General features: G+C 39.0%; 3 protein-coding genes across 3 annotated transcripts in view; 1 reads left to right on the top strand and 2 right to left on the bottom strand.

Moving 5' to 3' along the window:
* Window positions 1–4,055: 4,055 nt before the first annotated feature.
* On the top strand, window positions 4,056–7,381 carry rfk (riboflavin kinase). Its single transcript, XM_084388453.1, has 4 exons — window positions 4,056–4,447; window positions 5,335–5,486; window positions 5,643–5,745; window positions 5,872–7,381. The coding sequence occupies exons 1-4, from the start codon at window positions 4,366–4,368 to the stop codon at window positions 6,018–6,020; spliced, it is 486 nt and encodes a 161-aa protein (XP_084244579.1). The 5' UTR covers window positions 4,056–4,365; the 3' UTR covers window positions 6,021–7,381.
* An 877-nt stretch (window positions 7,382–8,258) lies between these two features.
* Window positions 8,259–15,496, bottom strand: LOC311277945 (uncharacterized protein). Its single transcript, XM_084388450.1, has 6 exons — window positions 15,035–15,496; window positions 14,555–14,732; window positions 11,220–11,431; window positions 10,423–10,526; window positions 9,978–10,167; window positions 8,259–8,967 (listed from the first exon to the last, which is right to left on the bottom strand). The coding sequence occupies exons 1-6, from the start codon at window positions 15,198–15,200 to the stop codon at window positions 8,549–8,551; spliced, it is 1,269 nt and encodes a 422-aa protein (XP_084244576.1). The 5' UTR covers window positions 15,201–15,496; the 3' UTR covers window positions 8,259–8,548.
* A 427-nt stretch (window positions 15,497–15,923) lies between these two features.
* Window positions 15,924–21,700, bottom strand: part of pcsk5b (proprotein convertase subtilisin/kexin type 5b) — a 65,738-nt gene continuing 59,961 nt past the window's right edge. Inside the window, exons 29-31 of the mRNA XM_084388438.1 lie at window positions 18,856–19,048; window positions 17,517–17,731; window positions 15,924–17,165 (exon numbers count right to left, since the gene is read on the bottom strand). Coding sequence (XP_084244564.1) covers window positions 16,864–17,165; window positions 17,517–17,731; window positions 18,856–19,048 — 710 coding nt within the window. The 3' untranslated portion in view covers window positions 15,924–16,863. The remainder of the gene's footprint in view (window positions 17,166–17,516; window positions 17,732–18,855; window positions 19,049–21,700) is intronic.

The following is a 21,700-nucleotide window of genomic DNA, read 5'->3' as shown; positions in this document are numbered from 1 at the left end:
CCGGCGGAAGGGTGAACTCGGAGCGTAACGCTTAGGTGAGAATTGACGAACGCGGAAGTGCAGAGGATAGAGCAAAACAAAATGCCAGTCATGAATTAGAAGTCTAAAACGGGAAGTTTTAAAGAAAATTGTCAGATGTTTTCAATATAAAAGAAGAGGAGCTAGGCCGGGTCAGAGGTCACCCTTCCGCCGGAACTCGACTCTCTCTTGAGTGCACGTATGGCCGTTGCCGGAAGCCAGTGATTATAGTTTATATATATAGTTTAAATATGGATATCTTCCTTACAAAAACCCATCGCTTCGCTTAAGAAGGAATTTATCAACCCACATGAGTTGTATGGATTACTTTTATGATGGATGGATGCGCTTTTTTGGGCTTCAAAAACCATTCACTCCCATTATAAAGCTGGGAAGAGCCATGCAGGGGATTGTTTAATATGACTCCGATTGTGCTCAGCTGAAAGAAGAAATACACCAAGGATGGCTTGAGGGTGAGTAAATTTGGAATAATTCTTCTCATTTTTGGGTGAACTATCCCAAGGCGTAGTCATGCCAGAAGTGTTGAGCTGTGGGGCTCACACGAGTGATGCAGGTTTGAATCTAGCCTGCAACCTGTTTTCACTCCGATCCGCCTTTCTCTCCATGATCTCTAGCTAATAAAAGAGGCAAAAGCCCATAGATAGTGAAAACATTAAACAAATCTACTGAGGACGTTTGCCCTGTCTATTATCAGCCCGATCAATCGTCTGTGAGCGCTGTAGCTGCAGTAAGAGGAGAGCGGGGCAGAGATGAACAGATGGCAAGAGACTATCATAGCAGTTGAATGTTTATTCACAGGTGTGTTTGAGGAGTGTGTGTGTGTGTGTGTGTGTGTGTGAGGGGAAACTATAGAGAGCTAGAGAGAGACTGCTTCTGTAATAATGTTGGAGTGGGTGTGTAATGTGAGTATACAAGCTGTTAATCTCTCCTGTGTAGCTGTGTTTAAATGCGTTTATGCTTCATTAAGCATGCATTACCTGCTTCATTACTGCTGTGTTGCAACCACAGCCAGTGAGTCTCATGCTCCGAGTGTTGGAGTGTGGGTGTGTGGAAGTTCATCGCTTTCAGAGACTGACCTGGGCCTGATGGGATACCCTGCCACACCAGCTAACTCCTTAGAGGGATTTGCTTTTTTCCTGAGCTTTTTCTTGCTTTAGTTTCACTTGTGTAGTGTTGAAGAGGTAACATGAGGGTGGGTAAATAATGATTTTGCATACATTAATACACAAACGTATATACATTGATTTCTCCGGTCACTTATGTCAGACTTTTCCAATCGTTTAGCCTAAACCTAACCCTAACTTCAATTTTTTGAGTGCTAAACTGAAATTTCAAAATCCAATCAACAAATGAATGACAGATAGAACATTTTATTCTGTAATCTTTTGCAGTCGGATGTATATCACAATACAGGAAAAAAATGCTGTTAGTTTCATTGTGATTTTATAGTGGGGAAAAAAGTGTAAGAAATGGTGCCTGTTTTGACTGTAAAGTAGTTTGTTACTTGTAAAATTCACAGCAAAATATCCGAGTTAAGCTTCATTCACACCAAGAACAATAACTAACAATATCTATATTAGCATCCACACCAACACACAATAACATTCTGTACAGGCTTTATAGGCTAACACAAAAGAAGATGTTTTGAAGAATGTCGGTAACCAAACAGTTGATGGGCCCCATTGACTTCCATAGGATTTTTTTTCTTCCATAGTAAACGGGGCCCCTCAACTGTTTGGTTACCGACATTCTTCAAAATATCTTCTTTTGTGTTCAGCAGAAGAAAGAAATTCATACAGGTTTGGAACAACTTCAGGGTGAGTAAATGATGACAGAATTTTTTATTTTTGGATGAACTAGCACTCAGGTATGGGTTGTATGCACAGGGTTATATGGAGCATTACTGTTATGTGTGCATGGTTATTCACAGGATGTAGTCTAATTGTGAGACTGAGATTGTACGAAAATATTACATTAAATTTAACCTTAAAAGTTAAAGAGTTATATCCAACATAATACAAATTATATGATAAATCTCCCGCGCAGGGGCGATTCTAGGATATTACGATGTCCAATGAGGATATGACTTAAATATATTATGTGTATACTAGTGTAGGCAGAACAATACAGTTAGTTCTACACTACCTATCAAGTCAACCCCTGAATATTTAGTGGAGGATTTCTGTCACCTGGTGGAAAACAAACACACTTTTAATATGAAAAAGTTCCCACTTTGAAAATGACCACTATAACCAGTAGATGGCTGCAGAGGACCACTCAGAAGCTCATTTGCCATTTCCACTCCCTTTTATAGTTCTTTTGAATATACATTAATATTAGAACTTTTTTTTTTTAGCAATAGTATTGCACTGAAGTATGAAGTATAGCAAAAGTTGGAAAAAGTCACAAAGTCTCATGCCAGTTAGATTTTGAAAGGAAATAGGCCTAAATAAATAATTAGCCCAGATTTTACAGTGGATGGGGAAACCTACATGAATTGCTCCCGCATCGTATTATGTAAACTGCATTTATGACAAAGAACAACACAGATGCAGACATCACAACAATATATCAATAAATGCACACACGTTGTCCTCTGCTTTTACTGGCACTGCGCTGCTACGGATTGAAGAAGACGCTGAATAAAGCAGACCATAATACGGGGACGAGCCGAAGCCTGCAGTTTCATATAAGTTTTAAAGGAGACTGAGGCGATCACAATCAGTGAACATTTTAGTTAATCGCACATTTTAGGGGGGCTGGGTGGAAATTTAGGGGGCTAAAGACCTTCTAAACTAGTGATGACACTGCTCTCGTGGTAAAGAGTTGTGAAAAATATTTTTTAGTTAGGTTTTAATCTGTTACATGATAATTTGCCCCAAAAGAATTGACATAACCCCGTGACGATATTATAATATTGATGAATATTAATTGTATTAATATTTGAAGAGTCTTTCCTTAATTTTTTTTCGTATTTTTTTCTTTTTCATTATTTCTTTCTTTTTTTGGTAACAACAGTAGGCTATTAGTGTTAAAACAGTGGATTAAGGGCTTTGAAAATGGAACGCAAATGTATTTTTGTATGAGATTGCATATATGTTTTAATTTGAAATTAAATTAATTGATAAATTAATAATCTTAATTTAACGACATGGCTAATGCAAGAAAAAGCTATTATTTAAAAGAGTATTAGAGGAATCTTGTGTTACATATACTCAAATGATGGAAGAATGATTGAGAGAACGTCACCGCACTCTCATACCTCACACCTCCAGATAAATGGCGACACCTTCTGGTCACTGACTTCTTTTAGGGAACAAGAGTAAGAATAAGAGACTATGGGTTGGATTAAAGTTAACTAATTTACATGCATGGCTATCGGAAACTCAAATGCAGACGAATAGTAGCAATTTACTGAGAAATTGTATATATAGTAATTTGTTTTATATATATATATATATATATATATATATATATATATATATATATATATATATATATATATATATATATATATATATATATATATAAACGTTCACATACAATTAATTCATAATTCAAATTCATACTGAAGCTATTTATACGGTGAGGTAATTAAATCTAACAATAATAATAAAAAAATGAACAAAAGGTCTGATATCATATGATTATTCGAGACCTTTGCTTAGTTATATATATATATATATATATATATATATATATATATAACTAAGCAAAGGTCTCGAATAATCATATGATATCAGACCTTTTGTACAGATTGTGTCATGATGACATGCAGTACGAGTTGGGAAGGTCTCTGAGGTTGGTTAGTTTGATAATGTGTAGCCTACTTTATTATTCCTGCCATCGTTTGTGAACGGACAAAAATATCTACAATTATATTTTTTGTGTAGTCACTTAATTAAAGTCGTACGAACTGAATTAAATAATTTGTACACAAAAAACCTATTGGAAAAAAATATTTGTCTTAGTAAAATTGCAGGACTTTTATTTTGAATTAATCCTAAAGGAAATACGTAGCAAGGTCGTTATGAAAAAAAAACCCTGCTAGTATGACGTGCGACACTCACAGTTGGCCGACCGGTCACATAATGTAAGGAGCAATTTACTGACCTGTGGTATCTCAGAGGATATTCTTCTTCATTTAGTCTCAAGATTCACAACAGCTGGGACTGAGACATCAAGGCTCTTCATTTTAAAACTGATATTTCCTGTATTAAAAATAAAAACGGTCATTAGATAAGAGAGAAGAGTCTAGAAGAAGGGTCACTGTCCTCACCAAAGCGGACACCTGTCTGGATCTCTGAATCACTTAAACGCGTTGACATGAGGAGTTTGCCTTATTTTTGCCGGGGGAAGGTTATCCACGGATTCGGACGGGGAAGCAAAGACCTGGGCATCCCAACAGGTGAGAATAACACTTAAAGAAACATTTCATCCAAATAATAAAACTTCTGACATAATTTCCGCACTCTTATGTTGTTTCTCACCTGTCTGACTTTCTTCCGTGAGACACAGAAGTGAGTGTTACTTTTGTTGAATGGGAAAAGGTACAATAAAAGTGTACGGTGGTGACGTCAATGGCTAACATTCGGCTTAAAATGACGATACGAGTAAATCATTTTTGGGTGAAAAAATTCGTAAAGTAGTAGCCTAACGTTATTTTAAATACAAGATGTATAATCATTTGATATTGTCTGCGCTTTAGGCTATGAGTTAAAACTTAAATTTGATATGTCACGCGGAATTTGATATTCAGTTCAGCTGTAAAAAACTATGCTAATAAATAGGCTAACTTACTTGTTGTAATGAATGTGATCTTTCAGATAAAGTTCTGCCCAAATTAATCTATAACATGAATCTGTAAAATGCTTGATTATTAGCCACCACATTAAACAGTCAATTATTTTTGCATAATAGAGCAACAGTCCGATTCAGAAGTAAAAAAAAAAAAATTCCATTTATTTTCTCAAAATGGAAATAGATTTTTTTTGTTGTTTAATCATACCTTAAACCTTACTGTGAGCTCTGAGGTTAATCGATGGTATGTTGAAGCCATCAGATTGCATTATTTAAACCATTTTCTTAAATTATATTTAACAGCGGGATGGAAAAACTACATTACCCATGATTCATCAAAGAACATTTCCCAATCAGAGACTTGCGGCTCAAATGACATAATCGAAACGGTCTCTTCCCTAATACTACTTAAATACTTGTGTGTAGATCCATATTTGGCATGTATTTTGTAAACGCACATCCTAATAAAATGTTTTCTTTCCATTCCGATCTCAGCAAACTTCCCAGAGTCGGTTGTGGACAATCTCCCCGCTGACATCAGCACCGGCATCTACTACGGATGGGCTCGTGTGGATAACGGAGACATTCACAAGATGGTGATGAGCATCGGCTGGAACCCTTACTACAAAAACACAAAGAAGTCTATGGTATTTCCATGTCAACCTTTCTAGAGGGTGCAAACATCTACAAGCTGAAGAGTTGATATCTTTGCATTCATTAAATGTTAATAGTGACATAAATAATTAGTACATTATACCTGAGTCTGATATCAAATATCATGTATTTATTGCTCTGTGTGACAGGAAACGCATGTGATCCACACGTTTAAGGAAGATTTCTACGATCAGATATTGAGTGTGGCCATGGTTGGCTACATTCGCCCTGAGAGAGGATTCACATCGCTTGGTAAGAAACACTGAGCTACTCTCTTGAAATCACTCCCACATCACATGATCTCTTTGACCCTGTTCACCCACCCAAACAAACTCGTTCACACGGTTGAATTAACTCACTGCTGTGTCTTCCTCACAGATGAGTTGATAGCAGCGATTCATAGTGACATTGAAGAGGCGAAGACAAAGCTGGACCTGCCTGAACACTTGAAACTGAAAGAGGATAACTTCTTCAAGACGTCAGTATCAACAACAGCCAATCAGATCTTGAACGGTCATCGACTGTAACACTCACTGTCATGAGCACATATTTAAAGCCTGTTTATTCCATATTCAATTTGTTATTTATGAAAAAAGACGTCTGTCCCCAAGTGATGCTTTGGTCAAATGTAGGCACTATATGTGTGTGTATGTATGTTCATATAGTTCATCAGCTTTTGCTTCTGTGTATATATAGATAAAAGAAGGATTTCAATTACTAGAATGACTGAGCTTTTATCAATGCAGTTCACAGGTTAAACGTCACAGAGCCCTTCCCAGAATTCCATGTTTACCACAGACCTCTCGCAATGATACTGTGTGATACTAAGTCAGGGAGGGTCAAAATATATTCCTCTTTTTGATTGTTTTGTCTCCACCTTCAGTTTAATTTCATTATTGTTTAAGACTCTTTACATCAATAAAACGCTTTAACAATAGTCAAAATCGGCGGTCCTCCTCTTTGAGGTGAAATTAATGTTTTTTATGGTTCTCAGAGAACTGTGAGTAGAGGTGGAAGTCCAAGGTTGAGATAGAGTTAAAGCCTAGGTTGTTGTACGATGAGTGTATAGACAGAACAAACAGTGAATGAAGACATCATCTGGATGTACATAAGTACTGGAGTGGTCTCACATATTGGTGTGGACAGAAGTTCTGTACATATGTTTTGACTATGTACATATGCACTAGTACTATACCTTCACATAAAATAACGGCTGCCTTTTTTCTTTTCCTTTGGTTAAACATTTAATGGAGTTTTACATTTGTAAAGGTACTCAACAAACAGTAAGAGTCAAGTTAGATCATAAGGTTTACAAATGTCTTTTTGATTTACCCGTTTCTCCATGTTGTTTTCCTGTATAAATGCATGCTTGAAACGTTACAGCAATCCTCTGTAAAGGTGTGGTCACATTAGTGAAATTTCGTGGGCAAAAAAAGGTTAATTGTCAATGATGTAGCAATGTATGAAGCACAGCTCACACAACTTTCAAACCAATCAGCTTTCTGTTGGTCAAAGCCAGGGAATCCCCGTGACCGACTTGAACCCGTTGTGAAATCTGAGGAAATTTTCCGTCCTCGCGCGAAATTCAGATCACGTGGATTCCTACTGAAATGACTTGATTTCGCCACATGTGACCACATCTTAATATAGGCACAGAAAATCTATACTTTGTTAATGCTGTAATCTTCACAAATATGTTTAGACACTCATCTAAACTTGACCTTTATATGTTAAACTACTGCTGCTTTAAATGTTAGGTACTGTGTGCATGTTTTTTGGTCAGGGCAGTGCCTTAGATTATGTAACATAGCCTACTATCATACAGTGCACAACCAAGCATTCCTTCAATGTTAATACCTACTTGTAAGCATTAAACAAAAATGCCTTACGTGTTGTTTTACTGTTGTCTGTTATGTAACTCTTTCATGATGGGAAATGTGAACCAGAAATGAATAATTTCTAGTTCTGTGGTAATAGTAACATCTATTTTTAAATGATCTTGTCAGTCTTCCTCATCTGTTTACGTAATAAGTACGGTAATAAGTAATATAATAACTTTCACAAACAGAGTCCTGTGATTAGACTCAGTTTGATTTCTGTTATCATTTCCCGTACTGTAGCTAAATATTTGTTCATCTTCAGGGTGAGAGGTTGGCTTTAGATATCCTCAAGGCTAAGTGAACTGGCTCTGAATTAATTTTGTTCATTGCACACAATGCCTATAATATCAGCTGACATTTCAGTAAGGGTTTCCCATGCAATCAAAAAAGTTTAGCTGGATTTGATCTAATGGACTACTTAACCGTGTTAATCCTTGGTCACATGTACATATAGGGTTCAAAAGTACGATTTTTTTTTTTTTTTTAAACAAGATCGTCTAATCCTATACTAAACCCAACTTTTGAAAGGTAATACACGCATTTCAAGGGTTTGAAAGGTTAGTTTATGGTTTACTGTGCTAAATTCATAAAATCAATGTGATATATACAGAAATACTTTCTGGTTTGCAACTAAAGTCTGAAGATCAGTTCTACATATAACTGCACTGATGTTATCAGCACTGTTAATTTAATCAAGTAATCAAACTTAACTGACATAAACCACAACAACGAGCCATATTGCCCAATTCATCAGATAACAGGCTGAATAATCAGCTATTGTTTGAAAAGGACTGCCGTCATTACACTATAAATCACTCACAAGGTCTTAATTACAATCATAAAGCAACAGGCATGACTTAAGCATATACTGATGACACCACCACATGATATTTAATGTAACTTATATTTGCATTTGCACCATCCAAGTGGCTATCTTCCATAAGAGTAGATGAGTTAGCTAGGAAGAGCTTGTACATTCTACCAAATATCTTCCTTTGTGTTGCACAGAACAGAATAAATGGTCACAAGTGTTTTTTAGAACAACATCATGGTGAATAAATGACAAAATTGTGATATTTGGGCAAACAATTTCTGTAATGGTTGATTGATGAAACTTAGTGGGTTTCTGCATGTCAAAATATTAATAAATAAAAAGTAAGCACACTTTTGATGTTTTATGTGATAATATACATCTCATCATCATATTCCAGCTCCACCTCCTCCTCCTCCTCCTCTTCCCCCTCCAACATGCTGTATTTAAACTTCCGATACACTATCCCGTCCCTCCCCATGTAAACGATATCCTCGTCCTCCTCCTCTTCATCCTCCTGGCCTTCGTTTCGATCGCAATACTCCGCCTGTATGCTGTCCTTGAGGGTTTTAGAGGTGAACGGGCCGTCTGGGATTTTGGCATAGCCATTTGATTTGACGATGGGCTTTATGGTGAACCTCGGCCGAAAATGCAGGAAGAGAAAAATGGCGAGCCACAAGCTCACCAACACAAATATGAAAGTGAAAACAACAAGGCCAGGATGACCCAAAGTCGCTGGATCGTTGGTGAAAAGGTTGTAGTTCAGCGCGACAATGCATTCATCTGAGAATGAGAAAAGTTAAAGGTCACATTTAGGACTGCAGGAGAATTCAATTGTTCAGGCATAATTTAGTGATATCTGCCACTTTGAGTTACAGTAGTGCTATCTAACGCTACAGTAGCTAGAGAACATTATGTGAATCTTACAGATTGATATTGATGGCTCATCAATGGCATTCAGTGTTGGGTGTAATGTATTAATAAGTAACAAATTACTGTAATTAATTAATTGGGATTACTCTTAATGTTTCTGTAATTTAATTACAGTTACTTATGATGTAAATACTGTGTAGACTAAAACAATTATTAACAAATCAATAGTGGATTTAACATCAAAATATTATGTCTAATGTTAAAATGTATGTTTTAATGTAACCACCTCTTCCCTTTGAATACTTTAGTCAGTTCAAGAATAATTTATGCAATTTTATATGATAATTTATTTAAAAGAATCAGTTTTATTTCTATCTTGTACTGTTCAATTGGTCGAGGTTGATATAGGATTTAGAAAGTAGTTAGTAATGCACTACTTTTTAGAAAGAGTAATTAGTACAGTAAGCTAATACTGTTGAAATTGATTGTGTCTGGGTTTATGAGCAGAAGTGTGACAAGTTATTCAGTAAATATTAAATATAAATATAAAATCATTATCTTTTCTGTAAAGCAGTTTAAATATCAGTGTTAATATTGTTAACTAAAACTATTAAAATGTTAATAGAAATAAAATATCAGTTAGAATGTTGCCTTGTCATCTAAATGAAATAAGCTAAAGTTGAAGTGCTAAAACTAAGAACTAAACCTGACATAAAAATTAAAGCTAAATAAAAAATATTTAAAAACAAAAGACAAAAGCACATAAAATAACTAAAACTTAAACTATAATTAAAATAATATATAATATAATAAAAAATATTGTTTATTTATATAATAATTTTTTTAACATTATAAATGTCAGTAAAAACTAAATCACTATGAAGCATATAATCAATAATGAATTCATTTGGAGCTTGTACCATTCAGTTCGTGGCACTGGCAGCATTCCGAGTGGATTTTTGAGGAATCCATGAATGTTTCCTCTCCACAGCAGGGAAGACACCTCCCATCCTCCGAGAGGCGCTGAAGAACAGGGCACCAGGTGCAGTTGTAGGGTCCCGGGCCTTTACATTCAGTGCAGGATGGGTCACATGTTCCACATGTGTTACTCTATGCAAAACACAAAGAATGTTAGAAAGAAAATTAGTCTAGAATAAAGTATCTGGCCAAATCCATTAATGAAAAACTATTAACTATTAAGTGTACTTTTTAATGACTAAGAATTCTGGAAGTGAATAAAAGATAACCAACCAAAGAGAAAATTACATTTCGAAAGGTCTTGGTGCCACATTGAAAGTATACACACTGTATAATCAGATTAGTACATGACTGATTTGTTAAAAATGTATTTTAAAAAACATTTACCACAGGAATGGGATAATCTCCGGTTAGACATGTAGATGAGCAGATTCCTCCAAACAGTTCATAACCTTCATAACATGATGTACAGAAGATCGCCCCAGAGCCTGCTGATCACACATGACACAACAGACTAGTTTAATCATGTTGAGGTATTCAAATCATATCTTCACTCTGATACAAACAATCATTTTCTCCCTTGTTTTTCTCTAAACATTTCTCTAAAATAGAGAATCCGCCATGGCAGATTATCTATTTGCATGGCAGAATTTACAAGCGGAAAAACTGAACACTTCTCTAGCGAGAAAACGGATCTGCTTGTGCGCGAGGTTACAGCCCACAAGCAGACCATCTACGGGACAAAGTGAACATGCATTGTGGACCCGCCTATAGGCGCATATTACTAACGTGCTCTTTAAATAACAAAAAAAATATTGCACCATTGACTTTATACCAAGTTTCAGTTGGTCAGTCGCAGTCTATTCAGTTGCCTCAAAATAGCAACGTGCCAACAACGCGCCTGAACACACCTCGTTTTCAGACCAGCACGCACATGGGCGCACAAATGATCTGATAACTGAAAATGATAACTGCGTCGGGCTGAAACTAGCAAAAAACACTTGCCTGTCGCTGCATTGCGCCGAGTGTATGATCCATGTATGACATGGTGTGAGTAACAATGTTTTTACCATGTGTTATTATTGCTTTGTTTCAGGTCGTTTGATATGTACTCACTTTACAACACTGCGACAAACAATGGTACATGTGTCAGTAGAGGGTTGTAGTCATGTGATGAGTCTTACCCTTGCATGTTTTACAGGTGGAGTGGCATCTTTTGCACTCTCTGTCCATAGAGTGAAGGAAATAATTCGAGGGGCAAGTATGAAGACACTGTCCAGACTTTCTCAACAAAAAGTATCCTGCTCTACAACTGAGACAGAAACCGCTGCTTCCTAGGCATCCCTCACATGTGTGGTCACACGCTTGACATGCTCTGCTGGCATTTACAAAGAAACTGCAGGGGAAATACATATATGGGTTAAAGAATAATGCTTTTTTATTTTGGGAATTAATTAAAAATCACAAAATGTGTAACTTTTTAGTTGCATCAAAAGCAATTCGGTTAGCATTATTATTACACGGCATTTTGGAATAACTGATTCTGATCCATGTAGCAAAAGTTTCAGTATAATGAATCCCAAACTATACATTTCACCTTTGCCTATGCAAAATATCTACTTTTGCTGCCTTCGTGTTTAAAGTATCACTTTGCAGTTTCTCTCTTTTCCCATCAATGCACATTAGAATAGGATAATGTCACCATCTTGCAAATAAAAAAGCATCTATTAAAATCCTCCAGAAGGTGGAGTAGAAAAACCTCTCTGGCTGTTATGGGACATCTTGCTGCACAAAATGGATGCAAACTGAAATAGTAAAATATTTGTTTCAGCTAGAACAGGATTACATGCTCTGGTGAGCAGTGATAATGATAACAGCACTGTCTGTTAATGTCTTATGACACATGGAAAAGGATCACAAGGAACTCAGAGGATCCAGCAGAACAATCCAAAAAACACACTAAATAGTACAACCCATTGAAGAGATGTATGACTATCCCTCAGAGCCTCGCTTTCATTCCTGTTAAAAATTAAAGATGGCACTGCTGTGAATAAGGTCTATTGTGGGTGAAGTAACCGTTTTATGCTAATGCTATTGTAATTTTGTTATTTACATTTAAAAATGTTGGCGCCTGTAAGTGTATAAATACACATCTACACAGTTGTAATCTAAATTGTTCAACCCCTTTTAATGACTTCTGCAGTCTCAAAATGATTCATCCCCCTGAATAAAATCCTTTACAACAGCACAAATCTGCAAATCTGGTGTTGTCTCAAGCACACATGATTTAAATAATCAAGGGCTTCATTAGTTGCACCAGGTGTGCTTGAGGCAAAATACCTAAACTGGGTAGGTTTGTTGAGTGTCACGTTTGACAGCATGTTAGAAATATGGCTCAAAATAATGGTCCAAAAAGTTAAGAGAATATATTTTAACCCTTCACAAATAAGGAACATGATACAAAAAGATAGCGAAGGCACTAAATGTTCATAGAGACACCATTGGAAGCATAGTTTGCAAGTTCAAAGTTAAAGGAACAGTGGTTACACTACCTGGACGGGGCAGAAAAAGGAAGCTATCAATGGCTGCAACCAGATTTCTGAGAAGGCAGGTTATACTCTTGAGAAATACTCTTGAGTGACTGTGAAAGACCTGCAGCGAGACTTGGTGGCAACATGCACTGATGTTCCAGCTTTCACAGTAAGGTGCGTGCTAAACGCATGCGGTTTCCATGCCAGAACTCCAAGACGTACACCACTACTGACCCAAAAGCACAAGAAAAGTCGGCTCTTGCAGAAAAGAGTCTAAAGTTAAGCATGGTGGTGCTCTGTGATGCTCTGGGGCTGCTTTGCATCCTCTGGAACTGGAAACCTGTAGTGTGTGGAAGGCAAGATGGATTCATTTTGTATATCAGGAAATCCTAAGAGAAAACGTCATGCCGTCGATGAAGCTGAAGTTTGGGCGTCATTGGACCTACCAACAGGACAATGATCCCAAGCATACCTCAAATTCTGGCTTGGTTGGAGAAGAAGTAGTCCAGGAAGATTCTATAGTGGCCATCACAGTCACCTGACTTGAACCCCATAGAAAATCTCTGGTGGGATTTGAAGGTGGTTGCAGCACGCAAACCCAAGAATATTAGTGAACTGGAAGCCATTGCTCATGAGGAATGGGCTAAGATTCCTCAGAAACGCTGCCAGAAGCTGGTGTCTGGTTATACATCTCGTTTGCAGCAGGTCATAACAGCAAAAGGGTAATAAAGTACTAAAGAAGATTGCCATGAAGGGGTTGAATAATTTTGAGACAGCAGAAGTCATTAAAAGTTGCATTTTCAGTTGAATTTGGGGAAACCACTTGAAAAATGTGTTGTGTTGTACTTTTGTATGATTTGTTCAATGCAAACAACTGAAAGTCTGTAAATTTAGCCAATAAACTAATTTGCAATGGGGGTTGAATAATTCCGTGAACAACTGTATGTATCTATACTGATATTATTATCATTGTTAAAAACAGTTGCTGCTTAACATCGTGGAAACAGTAATATATATATTTTCATGATTATTTGACGAATAGAAAGCTCAAAAACAGCATTTACTTGAAATAGAAATATTTTGTAACATTATAAATGCCTAGTACTTCAACTCCTAATCGCTCATTTAGGAAGGAAGGAATTGGAAGGAATGTCAGTAACTTGTCATTTAGCTGGAGCTTTTCATCCTAAGTGACATACAGCATACTAATTAGAGAGACAGTCCTCCCACAACAGAGACTGCGTTACTCAAGCGCACAATGACATGAGTGCAGGACTGTAATGACGGCAGATCCTGGAACACCCCAATTGTTGCTTTTGCATGAAATGAGTCATCAGCAATTCCAGTCTCGATTCCTGTTACATACCTATATAACAATGTAACAAATTGGCATAATGCCAGCCCATGCTCTTCATTGGCTGCACGTGAACAACGTCTACTTTGACTAGCCCTCAAACACTCTAGTTATAGCTGAGGCCTGGAAAAGTTTGGTTCGTGTTGTTGAAATGTCCAGAAGAAGCTGAGCTCAGCGCTGGGAATCCACTTTGCATGCATTTCAAAACGACGAGGACTCGCGCTGGAATTGATATGGAAAAACCAGCTACAAAGTTACTGCTTGTATCACTGTGCATCAAGCGCTGTGGAAGCCGTCGGAGCTGAAATTCAGATATGGTAATAGGCGTTTCATTTCCGACACACGCTGTAAGCAGCAGACCAATCACAACAGACTCGACCGTCTGACCAATCAGAGCAGAGCAGGCTCTCAGAAAGGAGGGGTTTAGAGAGACTGAATCTTCAAACAAACCGTTTTCAGACTCTTTAAGAAATGAAGTGATGCACAACGTATATTATAAGAAAGTGCATGTGGATGAATGTAAATCTATTTTCAAAATAAGGAACCTTTAAAATAGCATAGAAGTGGCACTTTAAATAAAACCTAGCTTGATTTTTTCTTAATAAATAAAAATCTATAAATATTGATATCATACTTTGGAGGACAGGAGGTGAAGCAGCTGTGTCCGAGCAGAAGCAGGCCTGGTTTACAGGTTACACAGTCATTACTGTGATGTCCACGGCATGACGCACAGTTCACGTGGCACTGAATGCACTCTTGCTTGTCCTCATCTACATAGTAACCACTGGGACACGTGGACACACACGTTTGATCTGTAAAATGACAAAAATAATGTGTACAACATATTTCATTAAGCATGTATAATGGTAAACTTTGCATTTCTATAAATATTACTCATTGAAGCTCTTCAGACATCTTGTATTTTATATTGTAAGTGACAGCATTTGTGAAGCTTATTTATCTTAAGACTTTTATTAAAACTCATTTCACATTTCAGTTCAGTTTTTGTTGCTTAGATTTTAACATTAATAGTGTGATAATTTAGAGAAGTTTAATTTCATTGTCTGTGTTCCCACACCGGAAAATGAAGTCTGGTGTTTAAGTGAGTTCTTACTGAGCAGGAAGGTATTGTGGCTGCAGCTGAGGCACTGCTCTTTGCTCGCGCCCGAACAGCGGAGACAGCTCTTGTGGCACGACTGGCACTGCCCGTCCTCACCCATGAATGTGCTCAGAGAGCAGTCGCTGAAGAACTCACAGTGCCCGTTAACATCTATCCTCATGTTCGCTCTGCAGGTGAGGCACGAGGACGGGTGAGGACCTGAGCACGTCAGGCAGGACTTGTCACATTCTAAAAAACAGACATATTTGATGTCAGCAAACAGTTATGGTGTGACTATCATGACAGCATGATAGATTGAATGTTACCAAAACATGTCCAGGTGACATTTCTTTCTTTCACTCGCTCGCTCACTCACACCCACAATCACTCGCTCACTCTCGCAGTCACTGTAGCCCACAATCACTCACTGTCGCCCACAATCACTCACCCTCGCCCACAATCGCTCTCACTCACCCTCGCCCACAATCGCTCTCACTCACCCTCGCCCACAATCGCTCTCACTCACCCTCGCCCACAATCTCTCACTCACTCACGCCCACAATCACTCACTGTCACCCACAATCGCCCTCACTGTCGCCCTCACTGTCGCCCTCACTGTCGCCCTCAATGACTCACAATCTCTCTCTCGCCTACAATCACTCACTCTCGCCCACAATCGCTCTCACTCACTCACGCCCACAATCACTCACGCCCACAATCACTCACTGTCGCACTCACTCGACTGTCGCACTCACTCTCGCACTCACTGTCAATCTCTCTCGCCTACAATCACTCACTCTCGCCCACAGTCGCTCACTCACTCACTCTCGCCCACAATCACTGTCGCTCTCACCCAATCATTCACTCTCGCCCACAATGCTCTTCACTCACTGTCACACTCACAATCTCTCTCTCGCCCACAATCGCTCTCGCCCACAATCGCTCTCACTCACTCTCGCCCACAGTCGCTCTCACTCACTCACCCTCGCCCACAATCACTCATTCACTCACCCTCGCCCACAATCACTGTCGCACTCACTGTCGCTCTCGCCCACAATCATTCACTCTCGCCCACAATCGCTCTTCACTCACTGTCGCACTCACAATCTCTCTCTTGCCCACACTCGCTCTCACTCACTCTCGCCCACAATCGCTCTCACTCATTCTCGCCCAGTCGCTCACTCACTCACTCACTCACTCACCCACCCTCGCCCACAATCACTCATTCACTCACCCTTGCCCACAATCACTGTCGCACTCACTGTCGCTCTCGCCCACAATCATTCACTCTCGCCCACAATCGCTCTTCACTCACTGTTGCACTCACAATCTCTCTCACTCACTCACTCTCGCCCACAATCGCTCTCACTCACTCTCGCCCACAATCATTCACTCTCGCCCACAATCGCTCTTCACTCACTGTCGCACTCACAATCTCTCTCTCGCCCACAATCGCTCTCACTCACTCTAGCCCACAATCGCTCGCTCACTCACGCCCACACTCACTCACGCCCACACTCACTCACTCACTCTCGCCCGCGCTCACAATCACACACTTTTTATATACAGATTTTGTTATATAATGTAATTTTGTATAATTTTGTATATTTATTTTATATTTTTGTTATGTATTTTATATATTATTAAATTACATACACTATTGCATCACATAATTACATACAATTTTTCAATGTTCTCTTCTTACACACACACAAGATCAACTGATCACAAGCTGATAAAGAAAGAGTCAAAATATAACAACAATTACATTTTCTTTAGACCTTATACGACCATTTCAAAACTGGTTTCACAGCATGGCACATGCATCTCCTTCCTGTCCAACACTATCTTATCAATTTGAGGCAATAAACCCATAAATAAAGGAGAATAAGTATTATACCTCGACACTCTCCTTCTTCCAGGTATGTTTCTGATGGGCAGCGGAACAGGCACTTTCCGTTGTAACGTACAGAAGTCGTAAAATACCCAGCCTCGCACGAGGTGCAGTCATCTTCATCAGGTCCGTCACATGTTGCACAATCACTGTGACAAGACTTACACTTCTTCTGCTCTACATCTGTAAAGTACCCCTTAGGACAGTCAACAATACACTGATCCTCATGCAGGAAGAAGTACTCTTTACACTCTGAAAGCAGGAGAAAGATAAAGAACTAAGTTTGAGAAAGGTAGTGCCACACTTCATTGCTTGAAAAAGAGAAGAAAAAGGAACATCTAGAATATATAGTCTCTCATGCTCACCACGGCTGCATTTTTTTCTTTTATCAATTATATAGTAAAACAGTAACATTATGAAATATTACAATTTAAAATTGAAAGAGACTTCTTTAAAAAAATCGTAATTATTCCAAACTGTTGACTAGTAGTGTAGCTGTGTAGGAAATGACTTGCCTTGGACAACAGTAAACGCTACAGTTCAGTGGTTATTATTATAAAATCAAATAAATCAATCTTTGATAAATAATGTTGAGAACCTCACCACTGCATTTGCCCGTTTGGTCACACTCGGCACAACTGTTTGGACAGAGCTCACATACTCCATCCTTTACAAAGTGCCCTGAAGGGCAGTGACTCAAACAGGTGTGTTTGATACGCAGGAAGTCTTCCTCACAGCTCAGACAATAAGTGGCTTCCCCGTGACATGAAGCACATCCCGCAGCACAGCTGTGACATTCATCAGCCTCTGGGTAACCTCTGCGAGGAAGCCACAGATATTATATGACCAGTCATTGAAAAAGTATGTTAATGTGTGGCTGTGTTCCAGTTCACATACTTCAACATACACCTTGCCGAAAATGGGAACGTATGGTACTGTACATACTTTAGAATATGAAGTAAGATGCTGCACAGGTATTATAGTACTAGACAATAAAATTTAGTCTTGATTCGCAAAACCATTTGTCATGTTCTATTAGTCCATTCCATTTGTCCCTTTCATACACCCGGTGCAATGCAGTGGCAGCACGTAAGTGTTTTTTGCTAGTTTCAGCCTGACGCAGTTATCATTTTCACATCCTGTGCCACGTTGTTTAAATAGCAAATGCATTTGGGCCCATTTGTGCACCCATGGGCGTGCTGGTCTGAAAACGAGGTGTGTTCAGGCGCATTGTTGGCACGTTGCTATTTTGAGGCAACTAAAATAGACGGCACCATTGACCAACACAAACGTGGTCTAAAGTCAATGGAGCAGAATTATTATAATTTTTTTGTTATTTAAAGGGCACATTAGTAATAGGCTATTCGCCTATAGGCGAGTGCACAACGTGCGTACACATTACTTATTACACATACAGGGCACACACAGCAGCACACAAACTAGCCAAATATTAAAAATAAAAGGATTACAATGTAAAAGATTAATATTGTGTACATAAAGATATGGTGGAATCCGGCTTGTCCCGTAGATGATCTGCTTGTGCACTTTAACCTCGCGCAAGAGCAGATTAATTTCCTCTTTCCCCTTGCAAATTCTATCATGTAAGTAGCAATCCGCCACGGCGCAAGCGCAACTGGTTTTTAAAGGGAATGGGAGTAACAATAAATGTCATTCAATAAAAAAATTTTTTTTTTAAAGGTTTAAAGTTTCAGTGAAATAAAAATAAATAAAACTGAATTTTCTCTACAACTGAATAAAACTGTTTTCTCAACAACTAAAAAAATGGTTGAAAGACTAAAAATTATATAAAAAAAAATACTTATTTAGGATTTATCGCAATGTACTTGCATACTATTCACGACAGAAAAGTGCAAAGTGTTTGTGCTTGAGACTATGTGTGTGAATATGTAGCATTTTATGAGTTTTGAAGGAACGTTTTTACCTTTTACATTCAGGAACACATTTTCCATCCTGCAGATAGAGCGGAGGACCACTTTTGCATTTCAAACACTTATGGGCGTCCTGACACGTCAAACAGCCTGCTGAACAATCTTCACAGCGCCCACTCGTCTGGTTCCCATGAGTCTCAAGTGGACAAACGGACACGCACATCTGGCTGTTGGTAAGAAACATGCCTGTAGAGACAGACAAACGCCCATGTAGATGACATATAGATTACTAGTATATCCATAATGTTTTTCTGCACATCCATACTGATAAATATGTACACTGGAGGAGCTATTGAAGTTTAAAGGGTTAGTTCACCCAAATTTTTTTTAAATTGTCATAATTTATTCACCCTCATGTCGTTCCAAATCCGTTAGACTAATTCATCTTCAGCTACGCACTTTGTCGCTTCATAAAGTTCATAAAAAGATCGTAAAACTAATCCATATGAATTGAGCGGTTTAGTCTAAATTTTCTGAAGAGACTCGATCACTTTATTTGATGAACAGATTACATTTAGGCTTTTATTCACATTTAAAAATTGATCAGCAAACATAAACAGAGGCTCAACCGAACCTGCTTGACGCGTGAGAACAAACCTCATTGGTTCTTGAGGAAGCTCAAACGTGCTGCGTAACACAAGAATGAATCTCATTGGTTCTTGCGGAAGCTCAAACGTGCTGCGTAACACGAGAATGAACCTCATTGGTTCTTGCGGAAGCTCAAACGTGCTGCGTAACACGAGAATGAACCTCATTGGTTCTTGCGGAAGCTCAAACGTGCTGCGTAACATGAGAATGAACCTCATTGGTTCTTGCTGAAGCTCAAACGTGCTGAGTAACACGAGAATGAACCTCACTGGTTCTTGCTGAAGCTCAAACGTGCTGCGTAACACGAGAATGAACCTCATTGGTTCTTGCTGAAGCTCAAACGTGCTGAGTAACACGAGAATGAACCTCACTGGTTCTTGCTGAAGCTCAAACGTGTTGCGTAACACGAGAATGAACCTCATTGGTTCTTGCTGAAGCTCAAACGTGTTGCGTAACACGAGAATGAACCTCATTGGTTCTTGCTGAAGCTCAAACGTGCTGCGTAACATGAGAATGAACCTCATTGGTTCTTGCAGAAGCTCAAACGTGCTGCTTAACACGAGAATGAACCTCATTGGTTCTTGCTGAAGCTCAAACGTGCTGAGTAACACGAGAATGAACCTCACTGGTTCTTGCTGAATCTCAAACGTGTTGCGTAACATGAGAATGAACCTCATTGGTTCTTGCGGAAGCTCAAACGTGCTGCTTAACACGAGAATGAACCTCATTGGTTCTTGCTGAAGCTCAAACGTGCTGCTTAACATGAGAATGAACCTCATTGGTTCTTGCTGAAGCTCAAACGTGCTGCGTAACATGAGAATGAACCTCATTGGTTCTTGCTGAATCTCAAACGTGTTGCGTAACACGAGAATGAACCTCATTGGTTCTTGCTGAAGCTCAAACGTGTTGCGTAACACGAGAATGAACCTCATTGGTTCTTGCTGAAGCTCAAACGTGCTGCGTAACATGAGAATGAACCTCATTGGTTCTTGCAGAGGCTCAAACGTGCTGCGTAACACGAGAATGAACCTCATTGGTTCTTGCTGAAGCTCAAACGTGCTGCGTAACATGAGAATGAACCTCATTGGTTCTTGCAGAAGCTCAAACGTGCTGCTTAACACGAGAATGAACCTCATTGGTTCTTGAGGAAGATCAAACGTGTTGCGTAACATGAGAATGAACCTCATTGGTTCTTGCAGAAGCTCAAACGTGCTGCTTAACACGAGAATGAACCTCATTGGTTCTTGCGGAAGCTCAAACGTGCTGCGTAACATGAGAATGAACCTCATTGGTTCTTGCAGAAGCTCAAACGTGCTGCTTAACACGAGAATGAACCTCATTGGTTCTTGAGGAAGATCAAACGTGTTGCGTAACATGAGAATGAACCTCATTGGTTCTTGCTGAAGCTCAAACGTGCTGCGTAACATGAGAATGAACCTCATTGGTTCTTGAGGAAGCTCAAACGTGCTGCTTAACACGAGAATGAACCTCATTGGTTCTTGCTGAATCTCAAACGTGTTGCGTAACATGAGAATGAACCTCATTGGTTCTTGCGGAAGCTCAAACGTGCTGCTTAACACGAGAATGAACCTCATTGGTTCTTGCTGAAGCTCAAACGTGCTGCATAACATGAGAATGAACCTCATTGGTTCTTGCTGAAGCTCAAACGTGCTGCGTAACATGAGAATGAACCTCATTGGTTCTTGCTGAAGCTCAAACGTGCTGAGTAACACGAGAATGAACCTCACTGGTTCTTGCTGAAGCTCAAACGTGTTGCGTAACACGAGAATGAACCTCATTGGTTCTTGCTGAAGCTCAAACGTGTTGCGTAACACGAGAATGAACCTCATTGGTTCTTGCTGAAGCTCAAACGTGCTGCGTAACATGAGAATGAACCTCATTGGTTCTTGAGGAAGCTCAAACGTGCTGCATAACATGAGAATGAACCTCATTGGTTCTTGCTGAAGCTCAAACGTGCTGCGTAACATGAGAATGAACCTCATTGGTTCTTGAGGAAGCTCAAACGTGCTGCTTAACACGAGAATGAACCTCATTGGTTCTTGCTGAATCTCAAACGTGTTGCGTAACATGAGAATGAACCTCATTGGTTCTTGCGGAAGCTCAAACGTGCTGCTTAACACGAGAATGAACCTCATTGGTTCTTGCTGAAGCTCAAACGTGCTGCTTAACATGAGAATGAACCTCATTGGTTCTTGCTGAAGCTCAAACGTGCTGCGTAACATGAGAATG

Source organism: Rutilus rutilus, assembly GCF_951802725.1.
Source record: "Rutilus rutilus genome assembly, chromosome: 19".
Classification (NCBI taxonomy): Eukaryota; Metazoa; Chordata; class Actinopteri; order Cypriniformes; family Leuciscidae; genus Rutilus; species Rutilus rutilus.
The sequence above is the reverse complement of the archived record's forward strand: the minus strand, read 5'-3'. Positions and strand labels throughout refer to the sequence as shown.

Excerpts from the sequence above, each read along its gene's own strand:
- LOC311277945 (XM_084388450.1), bottom strand. The coding sequence starts at position 15,200 with ATGAGGATAGATGTTAACGGGCACTGTGAGTTCTTCAGCGACTGCTCT. Across the intron at positions 10,527-11,219 it reads CACCTGTAAAACATGCAAGG|CAGGCTCTGGGGCGATCTTC; the intron begins GTAAGACTCATC and ends ATGTGTGATCAG. Across the intron at positions 10,168-10,422 it reads GAGATTATCCCATTCCTGTG|AGTAACACATGTGGAACATG; the intron begins GTAAATGTTTTT and ends TGTTTTGCATAG.
- rfk (XM_084388453.1), top strand. The coding sequence starts at position 4,366 with ATGAGGAGTTTGCCTTATTTTTGCCGGGGGAAGGTTATCCACGGATTC. Across the intron at positions 4,448-5,334 it reads AGACCTGGGCATCCCAACAG|CAAACTTCCCAGAGTCGGTT; the intron begins GTGAGAATAACA and ends TTCCGATCTCAG. Across the intron at positions 5,487-5,642 it reads AAAACACAAAGAAGTCTATG|GAAACGCATGTGATCCACAC; the intron begins GTATTTCCATGT and ends TCTGTGTGACAG.